The sequence below is a fragment of the Somniosus microcephalus genome, chromosome 6 (assembly GCF_052327205.1).
Source record: "Somniosus microcephalus isolate GS21.2 chromosome 6, FLI_Smic_1.0, whole genome shotgun sequence".
In the NCBI taxonomy this organism is placed as follows: Eukaryota; Metazoa; Chordata; class Chondrichthyes; order Squaliformes; family Somniosidae; genus Somniosus; species Somniosus microcephalus.
In genome coordinates, this window is record NC_140992.1 from 116,892,304 (window position 1) to 116,914,156 (window position 21,853).

A 21,853-nucleotide genomic window follows, 5' to 3' on the forward strand; every position below is an offset into this window, starting at 1 on the left:
ATGACTTGCTCAGACTGTAGAAGAGTTTTGTTCCTTTTTATTTTTAAAATATTATTTGATGTTTTGAAACTGAGGATTACATTGGTGCTGGGATGAGTGTCCAGGCAGAATTACAGAGATCATTGCAATCCAGGTTCAGTTACAGCCCAGCTAACAGTCTCATGACTCCAAACTTATTTTAATTGCATACAGTGGGCTGAAACTCCATGTCACAATGCCAGCACAGAGAGGAATTGCCTGGATTCTCTGCTATGCCCTCATTTATTGCACTCCCATCGGGCTCCAGAGCAGATTCACCAGAATGATGCCAGGGCTTAAAGGGTCAAATTATGAGGAAAGGTTACATAACCTTGACTTGTATTCCCTTGAGTTTAATGATTGAGGGGTGATCTAATTGAGGTGTTTAAAATGTAAAAGGATTCAATGGGGTAGATAAACTATTTCCTCTGGTGGGGGGATCCAAAACGAGGTCTTAAAATTAGAGCCAGGCCATTCAGGAGTGAAATCAGGGAGCACTTTTTCACACAAAGGGTAGTGGAAATCTGGAACTCTGTCCCCCAACAGGCTGTGGCTGCTGGGGGTCAATTGGAATTTACAAGACTGAAATGAACAGATTTCTGTTAGGTAAGGGTATCAAGGGCTATGTCTTTAAGGTGGGTAAATGGATTTAAGATACAGATCAGCTATGATTTAACTGAATGGCGGAACAAGCTCGAGGGGCTGAATGGCCGACTCCTGTTCCTACGTCCTGTGCCTGGAGTGTGGAGGCCTGGGATTTCCTGGGCAGGAGCCCCTGCACTTCCTGTTAGCAGCAAAGTTTGAAGCTACCGAGAAGGGGCAGAAGTCCGTTAAAGGCCAGGGGGTAAGGAGGACAGCCTAGATCAGTCAAAGTACTTTGAATGCAGTGGCATATTTGAAGCAGAACAAACAGGAACAAACTGATTCAATGCTAAGAAAGCAGCAATGGTAGAAAATAAGGAAGTCAAAGCACAGCCCCAAAACGAGGACTAATCTCATCAAAAGGTTAGGACAGATAATTTTGGCACAACTTCTATTGGCTGTACACCTACAGGATTGTGCTTTGCTGCAGCTTATAAAGCCGTTGCTGGCCTCGAACCAATTGTGAAATCTATCAGAATTCCTGGGGCAGCAAGGACAGCGGCCCAAGTAATTGTACTACCAAGGCTTGCGTCACCAAGCCTCCTGCGCATGCCCACTGGAAAAGTGGGACAAGCACAAATCTGGCACACAGAGTCCAAGCCCGGTTTTCCATTGCCTCTGCGCCTGGCACAAGCACAGAATTTCTGCCCCAGTATCAGAGTGAATGTCAGGCTTGCAATCTGACAAAGCGGAGGATCCAACAGAGCCTGTATGAAAGACTCTTTTAATACACAGCGAGAACTTGGCCATTCACTGCTGCAACTGCACCTAAAATGGCTACTGTCGGCAAGTTGAGGGACTGGAGAGGGTTTTACAGTTTTATCCCCCCCCTCCCAATTGTCGTTGGGTTTTTGCTTCTCTAAAGGAGACTACATGGCACCTAGAGGATAGGAAGTCTCCAGACGTGATGCATAAGGCATCACAACTGTGTGAGACAGGCGGGATGGACCAGCTGCTCTTTTCCTGTCCAATGTTTTTGTATCTTCGTATGTAAGTCAGCTGGCTCCTGCTGACTCAACAGAGTTCACCATGGCATGGTTTCTTGGCCTGTACATTTACACCTTCCTGCCGCACAGTGAGCTTAACCATGTTGGAAAAATGGTCCATTTTACTTGCAACCAAGCTGTAAACTTTCTTACTCTGTTGGGTGACACTTCAGACTAACGCAATGGATATATCCATGGGAAAGGATCATTTGTTTCTTTTTCAGTTCGATTTTCCCACTGCTTTATAAGAAATCTCCATTCCTTATGTACGTGGGGAGACTGGAAGTGATACTGTGAATATTTAAGAGAACACAGGCCTCAATAGAGAACCGAGGAATTGGTTCCTGTCTGCCTTAGCTTGGTTCAGGCCTTAGGTTACTTATTGTGACCCCTTAACTCTCGCCCCAGCGCCCCCTCAACTGAAGCAAAGCAACCAGCACAGGTTAAAATCTGGCTGAGACAGCAGAGGCAGGAAAGGTTCTGTATTCCCAAATAGTTGCGTACATCACAACTGAGGGCCTTTTGTGCAGCTAAGTGGGTGATACAATTAAACAAACTGCATAAACGATTATGGATTGCGAGTGGGCTGGAGCTGCCCTCAGTACATAGGTCGCCCGCTGGACTGCACAAATCCCTGAACCACTTGAATCTCCATTTGACTGTGATGGTGCAGCTGTTTCAATTCAGTGGTTTACATGTCAACAGGCAAGAAGGAGCAAAGGGGTGTTAGGTGCAGAAAACTAAGTATGTTAGATGAAGAAATAGGTGGTGAGCAATATATTACAGATTAACAGGTGGTTGGTAGGCGTTACAAGGCGGCAGTTTAATCCAGTAATGGTCAGAATCCAGTAATGGTCAGTGGGAAGCTCGAGATGGAATCACCACCTCCAATTCTCAGCCACTGGCTACTCTGCAGTTTAATTTTTGAATAATTTATTGTTCATATAAAAATTCTGTATTTGTCTGTTGCACTACAGAGTCACACTTCAAGTGGCAAAAGTATACAAAAAGAGAAAGCCAGACATTTCTTGATTTTTTTCCCCTGGGAGTTGAAATTTTACACTGGAAATCTGCAAGTTCCCTTTACCAAACAGCAGTTGCACTAACCTCAGGACATGCTAAGCCCATTCTTCACCACTGAGAACCTGAGCAGCAGTGGAAGATAAAGCTATACGTCGCCACAACATGCCAAATTTCCTCAAAGGGAGTACCCTTAAAAGGACAGGCCAGGTTAACGTCAGAGATTAGCTGGCGTTGTTAAAAGATTCTAGAAACCATGATGTGAGAAGTATGTTGAGGGTGGTAGAGGTAGCAGGATCTGAATGAGGGGGCGACAGGTCAGGTCACAGCTGAAACTATGCAGCATGTCACGATTGGTATTAGTGACGATAGATTATCTTCCTAGCACAATACAGAGGGATGTACCATAGCCTAAATATACTGTGGTATAATATAAAACTCTCCGAAAGCCAGTGCCTGGGTAATTGAGAGGTGGAATTAGAAAATAAGCTGATATTCACGAGTGCTCTGTATCTGAAGGAGGATACATAATGAGGCAAAATTATTTATATTCCTGTTTCAGATGACCTGCCATCTCGTGAGAGGTGGAGTGGATCAACAATGCACTGCGGAGCCATGTCCCACTGTAGACTCCTGTCACTTCCACATAACCCACCCTCCCAGAAACTTTCCAAAGTGATCCAGTGGCGTGCAAGGGAGTGCACTATAGTGTGTAATTGCGATGCATCCGGTGTTTCTCACTTTTACCGGAATGGCAGGGGACCGAACGTGAACTGTATTGTTAATGCGTGCAAGTGAAAGAGAGAGGAACACGGGCGGGACCACACATGAAAGCTTTTGGGTGTGAATGTCTTTCATGGTCAAAACACATTAAAAATGGTACAAGCTGGAGTGTGCCAAGAGCATTACATGTCCTAAATTGTGAGAGCAGTTACCACGGTTATCTCCTCCATGAGATGTGTAATGTCACTGATGCACACATGTATCGAACCTGCCTGTGCAGATGTAACCTGTCTAACTGTTTGCAATCTGTCCATGTGAATATAACCTCGCCATATGTTTGAAACCTTGTCCTTATGTTTCGAACCAGTGGTATACTACATCACATAAACCCGGAGCTTTAGGAGGGCGTTGGTGGTTTTATTAAATACATTTTTTTGTTGGTTTCCTGCAGGCTCCTATGTTAGATTAGGTTTCATTTCAATGTGTTATTAGACAATGGCATGTTCTCTACATGTTGTCTGCCTTCTCCGGTACTTTCTGGCATATCACCTGAATATTCATTACACCACATTGCACACCCGAGGGATCGTATCATCGTGGTGGGGCCCATACTAAAGAACAGAGTTTACGAGAGTTGGAAACACAACTGTTTTTGCACTGCATTTTTCAACAATTACCTCAAACACCCATTCCATAATTTTTGGGAACAATTCATGTTGTTCCAGTGCTATGCGAAGGAGCTGCAGTGTGAATCAATGGCTATGCATTAAAAGCCGCGAGGATCTAGGCTTCAGTCCCAGTCCCCTCCACCACTATTGGAATCCTAGTGGATCAGCCAGCATCATGAATGGTGTAACAAGAGGATGCCTTGGCCATTATCTTTTATTCTGAAAAATGTAGACTCCATGCCAAACCCTCCAGGTCCCAATGTCAATTATGAAATGTGATCATTTCTTAAAATAAGGAGCTGAACTAATGTTTTGGAGAAACTCCCAGCCAAGTATCTATTTCATGGATATGCAGCTACACTGAAATTATGAGAAAAGGGCAACAAAGTGAATCCAAACAGGAAATGTTTTATGCTTTCTGTGACAAGCTGTGAGGATGGGGCAGCAGCGGGAGCTGGCTGCTGCTGGGAACGACTCCGGTACCTGGACCTGTGAGCATGCACACGGTGTTGGTATTATTGTTGTGTACATGATGACTTGTGCAGATAACTGCTCTAATCCTACAGTCTTATGCACAAAGTGCACTGTTAAAAAAGTGTAATCTCAGCACCAGAAAGTTTTAAATCATTGCTTTCCTTGACCCCGCACTGTATGTATATTCATGTCCACAGACACTTTAAAAGCAAGGGCTGAGTAAGAGGATCCATTAACAAAGTCTGGGGCATCCCGTTTATTTTTGGCTAGTCAATCACAGATGATAAGGGCTGTGGGGTTCTGGGATCATGATTTTTTTTAAGAAAAGCACTTTGAAATTAACTCGTTATAAAAAGGCAGGTAGGAGTGGTATGTAATGCCAGTACTGTATGGCGCAAAACCTGTACCTGCACAGCGCAACGCAGGGGGCGCACAGTGCAACATCAGTACTGCACAATGTAATCAGGGGAGATGAGATGGCTGCTACTTACCGAAATAGAGGAGCTGGTTTTAAAGCACAAGGTGTAGTAGTGACAGAGCATGCGCTCCAGTTATGCAGAATATGTCAGGCAGGTACAACTGTATTGCGATACATGAGCCATCTCGGTTTTCACAGTGGGTAATGTAGGGCAGCAAAAACTGGTCGGCATCCAAATAATCTTGTTAGAAAACTGAGTAAGAACTTAGAATCAGTTCATGTCCAGAAACTGGATGAATTGACCCAGTCTCACATTGAACTCTCACATCTAATTTACTCAATAGAGCTAACTCTGGTCCCAAGGTTGGAAAGTAAACATAATTGTCCCAGAGCCATTGGTAGCAGCCGGCCTCCCCTTGACCAGGGGGCTTTCTCGGCTTCCCCTTGACCAGGGGGCTTTCTCGGCCTCCCCTTGGCCAGGGGGCTTTCTCGGCCTCCCCTTGGCCAGGGGGCTTTCTCGGCCTCCCCTTGGCCAGGGGGCTTTCTCGGCTTCCCCTTGACCAGGGGGCTTTCTCGGCTTCCCCTTGACCAGGGGGCTTTCTCGGCCTCCCCTTGGCCAGGGGGCTTTCTCGGCCTCCCCTTGGCCAGGGGGCTTTCTCGGCCTCCCCTTGGCCAGGGGGCTTTCTCGGCCTCCCCTTGGCCAGGGGGCTTTCTCGGCCGCCTCTTGACCAGGGGGCTTTCTCGGCCACCCCTTGACCAGGGGGCATTCTCGGCCTCCTCTTGACCAGGGGGCTTTCTCGGCCTCCCCTTGGCCAGGGGGCTTTCTCGGCCTCCCCTTGGCCAGGGGGCTTTCTCGGCCTCCCCTTGGCCAGGGGGCTTTCTCGGCCGCCCCTTGACCAGGGGGCTTTCTCGGCCTCCCCTTGGCCAGGGGGCATTCTCGGCCTCCTCTTGACCAGGGGGCTTTCTCGGCCTCCCCTTGGCCAGGGGGCTTTCTCGGCCTCCCCTTGGCCAGGGGGCTTTCTCGGCCTCCCCTTGGCCAGGGGGCTTTCTCGGCCGCCCCTTGACCAGGGGGCTTTCTCGGCCTCCCCTTGGCCAGGGGGCTTTCTCGGCCTCCCCTTGGCCAGGGGGCTTTCTCGGCCGCCCCTTGACCAGGGGGCTTTCTCGGCCGCCCCTTGACCAGGGGGCTTTCTCGGCCGCCCCTTGACCAGGGGGCTTTCTCGGCCGCCCCTTGACCAGGGGGCTTTCTCGGCCTCCCCTTGGCCAGGGGGCTTTCTCGGCCGCCCCTTGACCAGGGGGCTTTCTCGGCCTCCCCTTGGCCAGGGGGCTTTCTCGGCCTCCCCTTGGCCAGGGGGCTTTCTCGGCCTCCCCTTGGCCAGGGGGCTTTCTCGGCCTCCCCTTGGCCAGGGGGCTTTCTCGGCCTCCCCTTGGCCAGGGGGCTTTCTCGGCCTCCCCTTGGCCAGGGGGCTTTCTCGGCCTCCCCTTGGTCAGGGGGCTTTCTCGGCCTCCCCTTGGCCAGGGGGCGTTCTCGGCCTCCCCTTGGCCAGGGGGCGTTCTCGGCCTCCCCTTGGCCAGGGGGCGTTCTCGGCCTCCCCTTGGCCAGGGGGCGTTCTCGGCCTCCCCTTGGCCAGGGGGCGTTCTCGGCCTCCCCTTGGCCAGGGGGTGTTCTCGGCCTCCCCTTGACCAGGGGGCACTCGCTCTCAGGCTGCCTCTGAAAGAGTGACTGTCAGTAGCACGTAGCTTGCATCTGCCAATGTGGGCCTGGTGGCACACGGGCTGTTCTCTCAGCTTGACTGTATGGGCCGTCGATGGGCTTTGAAGGTCTATATGGAGATACACTGGCACTAAGTGCGCACGTGGGAGTCGTGAGGTGCTGTTTTAAAACAATCCCTAGGTCTGCAAGTATACGGTTACTAAATAAGTCAAATTCCATTTTTATTACGTGGAATTTTCACTACTGCTTTGGGGACCACGTTCCAATTGTCAATTTTCCCATGAAATCCGTCAATAAGAGGTCTCGTTTGTTGTTAATTAATCAGGGGCACTGTATAAACAGAATGGAAGGAGTTATGTAAGGTAAATGAGGCATAAAATGGATCTGGTTCAGAGCTGGAAAGAACCTGAAACCATGGTTTAAAAGAGGGTACAGAAGAGATTTACTGGAATGGTTCCAGGGATGAGGGATTACAGTTACGCGGATAGACTGGAGAAGCTGGGGTTGTTCTCCTTAGGACAGAGAAGGCTAAGAGGATATTTGATAGAGGTGTTTAGATTGAGTAAATAAGGATAAACTGTTTCCAATGGCTGAAGGCTCGATAGCCAGAGGGCACAGATTTAAGGTGATCGACAAAAGAACCAGAGGCGACATGAGGAAAAACGTTTTTACGTAATGAGTGGTTAGGATTTGGAATGCACTGCTTGACAGGGTGGTGGGTACAGATTCAATAGTAGCATTTAAAAGGGAATTGGATAAATAATTGAAGGAGAAAAAATTGCAGGGATATGGGCAAAGAGTGGCAACGTAGGACTAACTGGATTGCTCTTCGAAAGAGCCGGTGCAGATTCGATGGCTGGAATAGCCTCTTTCTGTGCTGTACTATTCTATGAATCGATATGGTTGGAGCAGTTGACAGTGCCCTGACTGGGTGAAGCCCTTCCTGCTGGGTTCACTAGATCAGCTTCCTACGGTTTACACTGGGTCAAGACTCGGAGACCAGCTGCAATGCCAGAGCGACTACACGTCCACAAATCTTACACACGCATAGCGGCTCTGCACTCGTGGCTGCGACTTTACTGCCAATGTTAAATTGTCCTGTATAGGCAGGCTGAGCGCTCAGCCCTTCACAAGCAGGAAGAAACGGCATCATACTGCGTCCAACGTTTGCTTTTTCCCCCAAAAGTGGCGGGTTATGAAATCACCCAGGGCGGTGGTGATCCCCCCACCACCCGTCTCCAATGGAGTCACGCTGCCTCATTTTAGTTCAGCATGTAATATAAATAGGGTACGAGCAACTATCTTCACTACTGCTTCTACAAGAAGGTGTCGGAGAGGAAACGAGGTGTCAGTGCTTGTATCGAAATGGGCGGGTAGTCAGACATTTGCAAAAGAACTAACTTTAACTAGAATCCAAACAAAACACAGCCCTCAACACTAGCGCAAACAAACAAGGCGACAATAACAAGAGCACAAAAAACAGAACCTTCAACTCATTTGAGGTTTTCACACATTGCAGTTTGGGTCCTGGGAGAACATCAAAAAACCCCTTTCTGGCATCTGTATCTGTATTTTATTTCTCGAACCTACCACTGGCCTGCTGCAGACCCTTTTTGAAACTAGTTGCATACAGGGAGACCAGCTTTTCCACATGCCTCGTCCATCTGTGCGCACTTTAGGCGTTCGAGGAGAAATGACGTTGAGCCAGCTCTACCCTCCCGGTGTGCTTGCATCATGGGGAAAAGCTCTTAAGAGTTGGTTCGGCTCACTAAGCAGCATCAGGTCGATGCAGCCACAGTAAAAAGTGGATCTCTGCTACTGTCAGCTGCATGGAGGTTTACATTTAGGAGTGTCGGTCAGTGGCAGGGTGGGAATTCTACAGGATCAGACAAGAGCAGGCAGGTAAACAAAGATGTGCATTTTACTTTCAAGTTTCTGAAGTGGCCTGAGATTGTTCGGTCTTTTCTTTCCGGGGTCAGCGATCCCACCTGGACATCTGCATTAGCCTGCGAGATGTTCTCGGTGAGGCAAGTTCCTAGTCTGTCAGTGCGTGATGGCTACCAAAATGATGGTGACATTGTCAGCAGAGCCCCGGCGGACTGCCTCGCTGGCCAGTCTGTTACAGGCGGCTTCAAACCGCATGTCCTGCTCCGCCTTGCCCGGCCTCGCTGTCAGAGTCTCGTCCTGTGGGTCGACACAAAGACCACGTTAATGAGATTATGGTTTAGGACTCAGGTGAGCCGCTAACGCAGACAAGCCAATACAGTAACTAGAAAACTCCTGCTAGGTAGCTTCCGTGGAGCAAAGGGATGGGCTCTTTATTCAATGATTGTTACAATTGGCCAAATGTACCATGCAATCCCTGAATGAGGGACTCAGAGGGAACCTCTTCCTTGGTCTCCCTACCACATCATTGTAGCTGAGGAATGGACAGGATCCCCTTCCTCATTCCAACGTGCCCAAACTCCACCCAGTATGTCTGACCAAAGGGCCATTCGTCTCAATCTAGCCTGTGGAATTTGGAGTCAGCCAGGGCAGTGGTAGCAGGCACCAGAATTGGCCTCGGGACCCAAGCTAGGGAGCAGCAAAGGATCTCCCCATGCTTGCTGTCCAGTGATTCCTGCCACAAAGTGCATGTGTGGATGCTGGGCAAGGACATGATGGGGCTCTGCTGTGAGGTATACTCACTGGGCTCACGCATGATGAATGGACACTTTACGAGGTAATGCAGGGACACTTTACAGTCTAAACGCAGGGAGGTGGGTGCCCTTGGAACCTATGTCCCAGCAATGGTCAGTGATTTCAGGAAAGCAGAGAATAATACTGGAGGAATATAAAACAATCCTGAAATTCCCACTTCCTACACCAGACACGCTTCATGTGGGTCCCCAGATCTGAGCACTGCTGCAGCCAATCCCATCTCCTGGCTCTGAGGAGCTACTAAAATACACCCACCCCACTTCCACAAAAAAAAACCTTATCTTTAAGGCACTCAGAGTGCTTCCTTTAATAATAGTTCTTGGCTGGAGCAGAGATCGCATCATATAGAAGGTAAGTGGATTAACAGTTAATGTATGTATGGTCAGTGTGGTCTCCTGGACTGGTTACAATCGTCTGAGGGGGTTGGAGAGGAATTTTCCCCAGAGTATTTTCCCCCTTATTGGCTCTGCATTTTTATGGTTTTTTTTGCCCTCTCCCAGGAGATGACATGGCTGTGGGGGCAGGGCAGGGGTAGGAGGGTGGAAAGGAAGTGACTAGTTATGATGCTCCAGGCACCATGAGTGTGGGACAGGCTTGATGGACCAGCTGGTCTTTTCTTACCCATCATTTTGGTACGTTCGGAACGTGTGGGAAAAGATGCTCGAGTCAGTTCTGATCATTTAAAACCCGGGTCACTGTCCTCACTCACCCTTCTGTAATGACTGTTGGCCATTTGCAGACACTATCAGGGTGAAATTGGTCTTCAGCTAAAGTGCAAAATGGGCGATAGCAAATGGACAGCCCGTTTTACACCACAGTGGATTTTCTTTTCGATTGACGACATTGGAATACAGGCTGCCCATTCACTATCACCCCATTTCGCCGAAGACCAAGTCCACCCTCTATGGATTAGTGTATCCTTCGGTCCAGTATCACTCAGCAGGTTTATGTTCAGCAAACTGGCGACCTTCATTGTACATTTTATGATTATTCTTTTTCCCAATCTTACCCATGGTAGGCACCAGTCGCCAGTCAAGGAGCTGGGCGAGGTGTGGTAGAGCTGGGCCAGGTGCAAAGTGCAATGGGGGCAGGAAGGGCTGCATTGGTGGTCTGGGAAGGGGCTTGTTGATAGGTCAGGGAGCGATATAGCAGTGGACCATAAAAAGGGTTTGCTGGTGGACTGGGAAACCTTGCTCCCAGGGCACTGCTGAAGCGGTTCTGTAAGCAGCCTGCTAGGACGTGTCGGAGGGTGTGACACATCTAAACCACCATCCCACAGCATATACAACGAAGGACCACCGTACTACCTGTGACATGGGCCCAGAAATTCGGGACTCCACGGGTGAGTACGCACGGAGTACTCACCCGTAGGCCCGATGGAAGTGCCGGTTTCCTGCATGCACTGCGCATGCGCGGGAAACCGGCACTTCCGTTCCTCTGAAAGCAGGGGTTCAGAGGTCGAACGCGTGCGCAGGGGAGTCTGCGCGTGCGCTTTGAACTTACGTGTTTTTTTTTTTTTACAGGTTTTCCGTGAGGGTAAGTCTTTAGAATTTAGAAATGTAAAAAGCATGCGTAAGGCCTGCTTTTTACAAGGTAAGTGGTCAATTAATTAAAATTAAAACATTTTTTCTACAGGTTTATTTTTAGCCACGTTAGAATATAAAATTATTTTTCAAAATTTTAAATTATTGTTTAAAATAGTTATTTAATGTAATTTATAGTTTATTTAAAAAATGTGATTTAAAAAAAAATTATTTGAAGGTTTAGGGATGTTTTGGGGCCGTAGTATTTATAAGTCTTGACAGCTCTTCCTGTCAAGACTTATGAATGGAGCATTCCCTGCTCCAATTGGCTGCCCATGGCCCACGTGATCCCAGGGGATGCATCAAACTAACTGCGCCCCTGGGACACGCAAGCACTGCGCGCCGGCAGCTGGACCAGGCCCCAGATCGGAATTCCACGGGGCCCTACAGCTCAACGGCCGGCACGCAAGGTAAGTGCAGATCGGGGGCTTGCACCCGCGGGAAGCCCCCGACCCAAATTTCTGGGCCATGGTGTTTCCAAACCCTTGTTAACTTCACAGAATTCACCCATAGGGAACACAATGGTGTGACACCAGCAAACTGTACCTCGAGTATTGCTGAAACGAAGAGGACGGCTTCATCCGGGGAGAACACTTTAAATAATCCATCGCAAGCGAGGAGAATGAACCTGGAAAAGAGATAGAACATCACACAAATTGCCACAGCGGGAAGCACTGTCGCAGAATTGGTATCGATGAGTTGCACCCCGGACCCAACGCAGCATGGAACATGGTCAAACATACTTCCATTCAATACATTTTGTCCCTCTGGTTTTCTCCACTTCCCTGAGGGGTACAGTTCCACAGGGGTTGGTCACCCCTCCAGTACCTCACTCATGTGGCCATTATTCATGCCTGAGCCTTCAACAGCGAGTGCTGGCAACTGCCGCACATCAGAGGCAAGCCTAAGTCTGTCCCTTTCCTCCCCCTCCCCTTACAGCAAGGGGCAGATTTCTCAGCCTGGGTTGAATTGGAGATTGGGCATAGAAGGGCCACGGCCTAAACATAAAATTGTCAGCCACCCTTTTAGTGACTGCCTGCTTTAAGTATATAAAATGGTTAGAGAGGGTCAATGGAAATGGCATGAAATAACACCCTGCAATTATTTCACAGCCATTTCTAACAATGTCTCCAAAATCAGCCCAGTCACATGAGACATGCATGAGAAGACAATAATGGAGCGAGTTACGGCCGGAATCTAATCAAGGATTTTGGGTGAAGTGACAAATTCTGAGTGAAGTTACGGTGATTTATACAGTACCTGATACCCGAGCTCGGAGACAAAAATCACAGTCACAAGTCACTTTTTGGTTTGATTTCAAATGCAGTTTACAAACACTTTTTTTTGTGGAAACATTCCATCTTACAGGGCATGTTGACAACCCAGGCTCTGTGATGATGTAGACCGTGACATTATTACGGAACGTTTATGAAGAGATAATCTGTAGTTGAGCAGGACACTATATGGCTGGCGAACATATGTATTTTGTATATTAAAACTGAGCAACAGAATCACATGCATTCAACATCAACCCCTCACAATATAGCAAAGTTCAGGAATCTAATGATTGGGAAAAATCCCAACACACAAACCAACCTATGGCCATGGACCACATCCTGTACCAACATACCAAGCCCCGACTGTGCCTCAGTTATCTCCCGCCCCTTGCCCTCGTGTAATTTGAGCCGCCATTTCCTCGATATGCAATCTGTTCAATCTGAAACAGCTGTCACTGAAACATCAACAGGCTCCTGTCACAGCCCAGGGTGAGATGGTTATCTGCCACTGCCTCGCAAGCAGGTGAGTGAGTCCCATATTTACACTTTAATGCTAAACTCAATTGAATGAGCAACAGAAGCAGCCATTTGTTGAGCCTGTCACTACATATCATACGCTGTCAGTAGGAAACCCACAACAACTTGATGAGCATAACAAAGTGAGGAAATACGGGCCTGTGCTGATGTCTGGTCGAGACAGACAGGGTAAGGCAGGGCTCCCATCCATTCCCACTCTCCCTCTCCTCCCCCCTCCAATAAAGAGATGGTGAAGTATCTGCTGATATCACAACTGCTCATTGCACATGCTACAAAGCTCTAGGCACAGTTTACAAAGGGAATTAGAGGAGAAAGAATATCTAGAATGGGTTGATGGACTTTTCTTTCTTCTCCCTCCTGAAGGTGCAGACTCTTATTAGGGCACTCCTCCGGTAACTCACTCAAGTGGCACTGTTCACACGTGAGCCTAGACAGTGACTATCGGCAGGATATTCCATTGTAAAGGGCATCACAGCCAAGCTTGATCCTATTGTCACGCGTTTTCCGATAGGGTACGGTAGCCTAGTGGCCACGGCCCAGAGGTTGTGAGCTCAAATTCCACCACGGCAAGTTGCGAAACTGAAGTCAATAAATGAGGTCATTTCCAGGCTGACACTGGAAGGAAAATAACTGCTGCAAAAATGCAACTGGTTCACCAATCCCCTTCAGGGAAAGGAATCTGCCACCCCTAACTGGTCTGGTCTACATGCGAATCCAGTCCCACAATACACAGTTGACTATTAACGCTCTCAGAGGTGGCCTATTAAGCCACTTAGCTGTAAAAAAAACACTACCTTCTCAGGGCAACTAAGGATGGGTGCTAAGTGTAGCCTTGCCAGAGTCACCCACATCCTGAAGAGAATTTTTTTTTTTTAAAAACCTCTGCATTCTCCAGCAGGAGTAACTGAATAGTACTCAGGACTAGAAACTTTGTCTCATTGCTTTTTATCTTCCTTAGCCCAAGGGCACTGAAGCCAATTGTAGCATCTCGACTGCAACTCACCAGCTAATTCAGGACAGCCCAGGGATTGAAACTGTGACGATAGCAAAATACTGCAGATGCTGAAAATACGAAATAACAACAGAAAATGCTGGAAAAACTCAACTGGGACCTCCTCTTCTGTATGTATCAGCTCTAATGCCGGAGCGATGTGTTCGGCGAGTCAGGCGGAGGCAGCGCAGCAGCGGGAAGTGGCAGCAGCAGCCACGAAGACCCGCTTCGGCACGTCGCCCGGCAGCTCCTCGTCGTGAATTTCTGTTTCGGAGTAGGAGGAGGGGAGCCAGGCATGGCGGTTGGAGGCTGGACGTGAGCGTGAGAGGCAGGCCCCGGGCCGTTGCAAATTTGAACCGGCAACAGTGCGGGAAGCTTGCAGTTCGAGGGGAAGGAGGGAGAGCCGGGCATGGAGACCTGAGGCCAGACGGTGAGCGTGAGAAGAAGGACACCATATTGTGGAGCCGGCAACAGGGAGGAGGATTCCTCGGAGACGGAGCGGCTGATGAACATCGCATTCCCACTGCCATTGGACACAATTGAATTGACTTTTACTGAACATGGCGCTGTAGAATAGCGACGTGTCTCTGTGAGCTCCCACAGCCTATTGTGGAAGTGATCGGGGAGTAAAAACATTCCATTGTAGTAATACATATGGCAAATAAAATTTGATTTGATTTGATCTAAGTTTTAAAGGAAATGTAGGGTTTTTTTTCAAATGAAGGGCAAAGCTCTGCTCGCTAGGGTTGCAAAATTCCGGGAATTTTTAAAAGAGGAAACTTTCCATGGGAATTTATGGTAATTTTGAGTTTTTTTGCACACTGATGGTTTTTGTCTCTGACCCTTATATTATCTTTGTCATCAAAATAGACATACTGTTCCATACAAATAAAAACAGGCTTTCAAAACTTTATTTAGGTTATAATTTTGAACTTTATTGAACCCCCACAAAAAAGACCCATCTAAAATAAGAGCGTCAGCTTATTTAGCCTGTAATTTGTCCTTATTTTGTCCCTTCGAATCTTCTACTCATGAGTCTTCTACTCATCCTTGCTCCTCCTGATTCTCTGACTCTGGCTCTGACATGTCCATTTCCTCCTCTGTGTCACTGTCTAGCTGTGTGGCGGACACTTCTGTATCTGGCTCAATAAGTTGTAGGTTCGCCCAGATAGCCACCAGTTTCTCCACTCTCTTGTTAGTCAGCCTGTTGCACACCTTTGTATGCGTATTCCCAAAAAGTGACCAGTTTCGTTCAGAGGCCGCTGATGAAGGTGGGATTTGGAGTATCACCGATGCAATGGGTGACAAGGCCTCAGATGCACAAAGTCTCTTCCACCAGGTATGTGCACTGATATGCTTGCATGATTCCCATATCCCGTTCCCATTCCAAAGACCTTGCTTGGTAGAGAACTTTGCCAGACTTCCCAGAACTTTGCCCACGTCCAGATTGAGGTGGCATGAGAGGGTAGAAATCACACTGTAAGCGCGGTTGATCTGTTCTCCAGAAAGTATTGGTCTCTCAACATGTTTTGGGTCCAGCATGTATGCTGCAGCATGAATTGGCTTGACACAAAATTCTTGACGCGTCTGTAGGAATTGAACAATTGCCTTCTCCTCTGCTTTGAGCAGCAGGGATGTGGGTAGGGCAATGCTGATTTGTTCTTTTAAATCAGCAAAAAGCCTGAGAACATCTGACAAGACAGCGTCATCTCCTTCAATCTGAGTAATTGCAGATGCTACTGGTGAGAGTAGTTTAAGGCTGCTAACCACTCTCTCCCAAAACACATCATCCAGCAGTATTTTCTTCATGGTGGCTTCCATATCCCCAGACTGGGATATTGCCATTTCTTGCAGCGACTCCTTACCCTCCAGTACATTATGACAATGCTACCCCATCTAGTGTTGCTGAGCAGCTTCAGTGTGGTGTTCTTGTTCTTTGTTGTTTGCTTGGAGTTGTAGGTTGCTGCAACTACCTGTTTTCCCCTGACATACTTAACAACTTGCTTGGCTCTCTTGTACAGTGTTTCCATGGTTCTCAATCCCATGTAGTGGTAGGGGATAGTATCGTTAGGGGGATAGATAGAGTTCTCTGCAGCCGAGAGCGAGAGTCCCGAAGGCTGTGTTGCCTGCCCGGTGCCAGGGTTAAGGACATCTCCTCTGGACTGGAGAGAAACTTGGAGTGGGAGGGGGAGGATCCAGTTGTCGTGGTCCATGTTGGTACCAACGACATAGATAGGACAAGGAAGGAGGTTCTGCTGAGGGAGTTTGAGCAGCTAGGGGCCAAATTAAAAAGCAGAACCACAAGGGTAATAATCTCTGGATTATTACCTGAGCCACGAGCGAATTTGGCTAGGACAAATAAAATGAGAGAGTTAAATGCGTGACTCAAAGACTGGTGTGGGAGAAATGGGTTTTGCTTCCTGGGACACGGCACCAGTACTGGGGCAGGAGGGAGCTGTTCCGTTGGGATGGGCTTCACTTGGCCAGTGCTGGGACTAGAGTCCTGGTGGATCATATAACTAGGGCTGTAGAGAGGGCTTTAAACTAACTAGTGGGGGGGAGGTTCCTAGAGAGCAAATAATACAAATGACAACAGAGAAGGTCATAGACTTAGGAAGCAGTGGGGAAATTAAAAACCAGAGCATGTCAGGAAGGGGCAGAAGGTATGGAGTAAAAGGTAGAGTAATAAAAAGGGCAAAAGCAGGAACTAAGTGTCACAAAACATCTTTGAAAGTTCTCTATCTGAATGCACGTAGCATTCGTAACAAAATAGATGAGTTAATGGCACAAATAACTACATATGGGTATGATCTTGTGGCCATTACAGAAACATGGCTGCAGGGTGACAATGCCTGGGAATTATACATACCAGGTTATTTAACGATCAGGAAGGACAGGCAGGAAGGAAGGGGAGGTGGGGTGGCTATGTTAATAAAGGAAGGAATCACTGTAATACAGAGAAATGATATTGGGTCAAAAGATCAGGACAATGAAACAGTTTGGGTGGAGGTAAGGAATAATAAGGGGAAAAAACACTAGTGGGCGTAGTCTATAGGCCTCCGAACTGTGGCAACTCTGTTGGACGGAGTATCAATCAGGAAATAGTTGAGGCTTGTAATAAGGGAACATCTATAATTATGGGGGATTTTAACTATCATATTAATTGGACAAATCAAATTGGGCAGGGCTGCCTTGAGGATGAGTTCATTGAGTGTATTAGGGATGGGTTTCTTGAGCAGTATGTAACTGAACCGACCAGGGGGCAAGCAACCTTAGATCTGGTCCTGTGTAATGAGACAGGATTAATTAAAAATGTCCTAGTAAAGGATCCCCTTGGAATGAGTGACCATAACATGGTTGAATTCCATATTCAATTAGAGGGTGAGAAGGTTGGATCTCAAACAAGCGTGCTAAGCTTGAATAAAGGAGACTATGAAGGTATGAGAGCGGAATTGAGTAGAGTGGATTGGGAAAATAGATTAAAGGGTAAGACGACACATGATCAGTGGTGTACATTTAAGGAGTTATTTTACAACTTCCAAAAAATATATATTCCACTGAAAAGAAAAGGGTGTAAAAGAAAAGACAGCCATCCGTGGCTAAGTAAAGAAATTAAGGATAGTATTCGACTAAAAACAAGGGCATATAAGGTAGCCAAATCTAGTGGGAGGATAGAGGATTGGGAAAACTTTAAAAGACAGCAAAAAATAACAAAAAGATTGATTAAGAAAGGGAAGGTAGATTATGAAAGTAAATTAGCAAAAAATATAAAAACAGATAGTAAGAGTTTTTATAGTTATATAAAAAGAAAAAGGGTGGCTAAAATAAATGTTGGTCCCTTAGAGGATGAGACCGGGAAATTAATGGTGGGAAATATGGAGATGGCAAAAACACTGAATGAATATTTTATATCAGTCTTTACAGTAGAAGACACTAAGAATATCCCAACACTGGACAAACAGGGGGCTAAAGGGGGGGAGGAGCTAAACACTATCAAAATCACTAAGGAAGTGGTGCTCGGTAAAATAATGGGACTCAAGGCGGATAAATCACCTGGACCTGATGGCTTACATCCTAGGGTCTTGAGGGAAGTGGCGGTAGGGATTGTGGATGCATTGGTAATAATTTTCCAAAACTCCCTGGACTCGGCAATGGTCCCGGCAGACTGGAAAACTGCTAATGAACACCCTTATTTAAAAAGGGCAGTAGACAGAAGGCTGGAAACTATAGACCGGTTAGCCTAACATCTGTGGTAGGTAAAATTTTGGAGTCCATTATTAAGGAGACAGTAACAGGACATTTGGATAATCATAATTTAATAGGACAAAGTCAGCATGGTTTTATGAAGGGGAAGTCATGTTTGACAAATTTGCTGGAGTTCTTTGAGGAAGTAACATATAGGGTGGATAAAGGGGAACCAGTGGACGTAGTGTATTTAGACTTCCAAAAGGCATTTGACAAGGTGCCACACAAAAGATTATTGCTTAAGATAAAAAATCACAGGATTGGGGGTAATATTCTGGCATGGATAGAGGATTGGCTATCTAACAGAAGGCAGAGAGTTGGGATAAATGGTTCATTCTCAGACTGGCAATCAGTAACTAATGGTGTTCCGCAGGGGTCAGTGCTGGGTCCCCAACTCTTTACAATCTATATTAACGATTTGGAGGAGGGGACCGTGTAACATATCAAAGTTTGCAGATGATACTAAGATGGGGGGGAAAGTAGTGAGTGAGGAGGACATAAAAAACCTGCAAGGGGACATAGACAGGCTAAGTAAGTGGGCAGAGATTTGGCAGATGGAATACAATACTGGAAAGTGTGAGGTTATGCACTTTGGCAGGAAAAATCGTAGAGCAATTTATTATCTTAATGGCAAGAAACTGGAAAGTACTGAAGTACAAAGGGATCTGGGGGTCCTGGTGCACGAAACTCAAAAGGTTAGTATGCAGGTGCAGCAAGTGATTAAGAAGGCCAATGGAATGTTGGCTTTCATTGCTAGGGGGATAGAATATAAAAATAGGGAGGTATTGCTTCAGTTGTACAAGGTATTGGTGAGACCGCACCTGGAAAACTGCGTACAGTTTTGGTGTCCATACTTAAGAAAGGACATACTTGCTCTCGAGTCAGTACAAAGAAGGTTCACTCGGTTAATCCCGGGGATGAGGGGATGGACATATGAGGAGAGGTTGAGTAGATTGGGACTCTACTCATTGGAGTTCAGAAGAATGAGAGGCGATCTTATTGAAACATATAAGATTGTGAAGGGGTTGGATCGGGTGGATGCAGGGAAGATGTTCCCGATGATGGGTGAAACTAGAACTAGGGGGCATAGTCTTAGAATAAGGGGCTGCTCTTTCAAAACTGAGATGAGGAGGAACTACTTCACGCAGAGGGTGGTAGGTCCATGGAATATGCTGCCCCAAAAAGCTGTAGAAGCTACATCATTACATAAATTTAAAACAGAAATAGACAGTTTCCTAGAAGTAAAGGGAATTAAGGGTTACGGAGAGCGGGCAGGAATTTGGACATGAGTCTAGGTTCGGATCGGTCATGGCCCTGTGGGTAGCGGAGCGGGCCCGTGTAGCCTGATCCTGCTCCTATTTCGTGTGTCTAATTCTGTTAGATTCAGGAGATGGTTCTGTGATAGTGGATTGGCAGTTAGGATCAGATCAGCCATGATCTTATTGAATGGTGGAGCAGGCTCGAGGGGCCGATTGGCCTACTCCTGCTCCTATTTCTTATGTTCTTATGATGTCCTTGAGGAGCAGGTTGAGCCCATGAGCTGCGCACTCAATAGACGTAATATGAGGGTAGGCCTCCTCCACTTGAGCCCAAGCAGCCTTCATATTCGCGGCATTGTCAGTAACTACTGCAAAGACCTTCTGTGATCCAAGATCGTTGATGACCGCTTTCAGCTCATCAGCAATGTATGTGCCTGTGTGTCTGTTGTCCTTCGTGTCTGTGCTCTTGAAGAACAGCGGGAGAGGAGTGGAGACGATGTAGTTTATGATGCCCTCTCCTTGTACATTTGACCACCCATCTGAGATAACTGCAACACAGTCTGCCATCTCTATTGTTTCTTTGAGCTTTCCTTGGACTCTGTTATACTCAGCCTCCAGCAAATAAGTAGACAAAGCATGTCTGGTGGGAGGACAGTATGCAGGGCAAATAACATTGAAAAATCTCTTCCAGTACACATTGGCTGTGAACATGAGGGTGAGCCTGTCACATATACAGCTCGAGCAAGGCACTCATCTGCATTCTTCTGGCTATGGTTATCCATTGTATCAAAGAACCTTCCAAGTGGGCCAGGAGTTGCTGATAAGGAGCCTGATGCTGAATGTGAACCATCATCTTCTTGAATGGAAGCAGAGGAACTCTGGGCTGACTGCTGTGAGCACTGAGTGAAGTTCTTGCATTTGGATAAATGCTGCTGCATCTTTGTGGCATTTTTTACATATGGCTTTGTACAGTGTTTGCACATGTACACAGTCTTGCCATCTTTAATGCCTGGGGTAAAATGCTTCCACACATCCGACGGTAAACGTGGCATTGTTCTATGCAGAGAAATAAAGGGCATTCGTCTCTGTGTTCAACTGCGGTCGATCAGCACGATTGCAAGAGGGTGAGTAAATTTTTCCTGATGCTCCATGTGATGGAAGCATGACCTCTGCATGCACGACGCTACATCACCAATAGAGGGAGCTAATCGTTCATCCAACCAATCAGGACACATTTGTTCAGTCACACACAAAAATTGTTAAAACAAGCCAAGAAGATAAACATATATTGATTAAGAAATTCCTTAATAATTAAGATTCCATCTCTGTTAGTAATTTTAAGAAAGACCTGTGGAAAAAAATGAAAGAAATACAAAAAAAAAACCAAAAAACAATATTATGCTAGCATGTGCTTTTTTGGGCAAAATTCCCAAGCTAAACTTCCCGTGGAAAATTTCCAGAAATTTACCAGAAACTTTCCACCCCTTCACAACCCTACTCCTCGCTAAGTTACTTTTGTGTTTTGGCTTCCCTGCAGTACGCAGAATCCCCCTCCGACAGCCTTGGGTTCTGACAATACAATGAAAGTCACGAGTTAGCTGCTCTTTCCCTTATTTGAAATGGTCATTACCTGGCAGCTAGGTGGCACGAATATTACCCGCTACATCATTCCAAGCCTGGATGCTGTCTGTGTCCTGTTTTAGGCTGGCATGGGCTGCTTCATTATTGGAGGAATTGTAAACGGAGCTGACCACTGGATTCATCAGCAAAGGGCCCGACTCTGAATTGTATGACCTCATGTCATTGATGAAGCAGCGGAGGAAGGTTGGGCCGAGGAGACTTCACTGAGGAACTCTTGCAATAATAATCTGGAACTACGATTAGCCTCCAACAACCATGACCATATCTTCCTTTGTGTCAGGTATGACTCCAGCCACTGGAGGATTTGACTTCAGTTTTTCTAAGGCTCCTGGTGCTACCCTGTCTGCCTTGATGTCGAGGGCAGCTACTCTCACCATTCCTCTGGCATTCAGCTCTTGTGTCAATGTCTCAATCAAGGCTCTGTTGACATCTGGGGCAGAGTGATTCTTGGGGATTCTGAACTGAGCTTCAGTGACCATGTTATTGGTGAGTAGGTGCTGTTTGATGACACTATATATGATACTTCCATCAGTTTACTAATGATTGGGAGGAGGGCTAGCGGGCAGTAATTGGCCAGGTTAGACCAATCCTGCTGTGTGGTTGGACATGTCTGGGCAATCTACCACATTGTTGGGTAGATGCCAATGTCATAGCTGTACTTGAAGAGCTTGGCTAGGGGGTGTTGCCAGTTCTGGGACACAAGTCTCAGTACTATAAAAAGGATATTGTTAGGGCCCCCGAGGTCAATCCCCATCCTCAATCATTGTGGAGCCCAGCATGTGAGTGCAAAGATGAGGCTGAGGTGTTTGCAAGTGCCATTAGCCAAAAGTGCCCATCTCTGCACTCGATACTACGTGGCCTCCTCCCAACGTCCCCACCAAAGATGCCAGTGCCCTGACAATTTGGTTTGTTCCAATGACATTAAGAAATGACTGAGTACCTACAATTCTTTTGAGTATT

The 21,853-nt window shown here is 47.0% G+C and overlaps 1 protein-coding gene across 3 annotated transcripts in view; it reads right to left on the reverse strand.

Annotated features, from left to right (window-relative positions):
- Positions 1-8,563: 8,563 nt before the first annotated feature.
- Positions 8,564-21,853, reverse strand: part of ilkap (integrin-linked kinase-associated serine/threonine phosphatase) — an 84,150-nt gene continuing 70,860 nt past the window's right edge. For all 3 annotated transcript variants that reach the window (XM_085990734.1, XM_085990732.1, XM_085990733.1), the window contains exons 10-11: positions 11,490-11,571; positions 8,564-8,844 (exon numbers count right to left, since the gene is read on the reverse strand). In XM_085990734.1, coding sequence (XP_085846860.1) covers positions 8,704-8,844; positions 11,490-11,571 — 223 coding nt within the window. In that variant the 3' untranslated portion in view covers positions 8,564-8,703. The remainder of the gene's footprint in view (positions 8,845-11,489; positions 11,572-21,853) is intronic.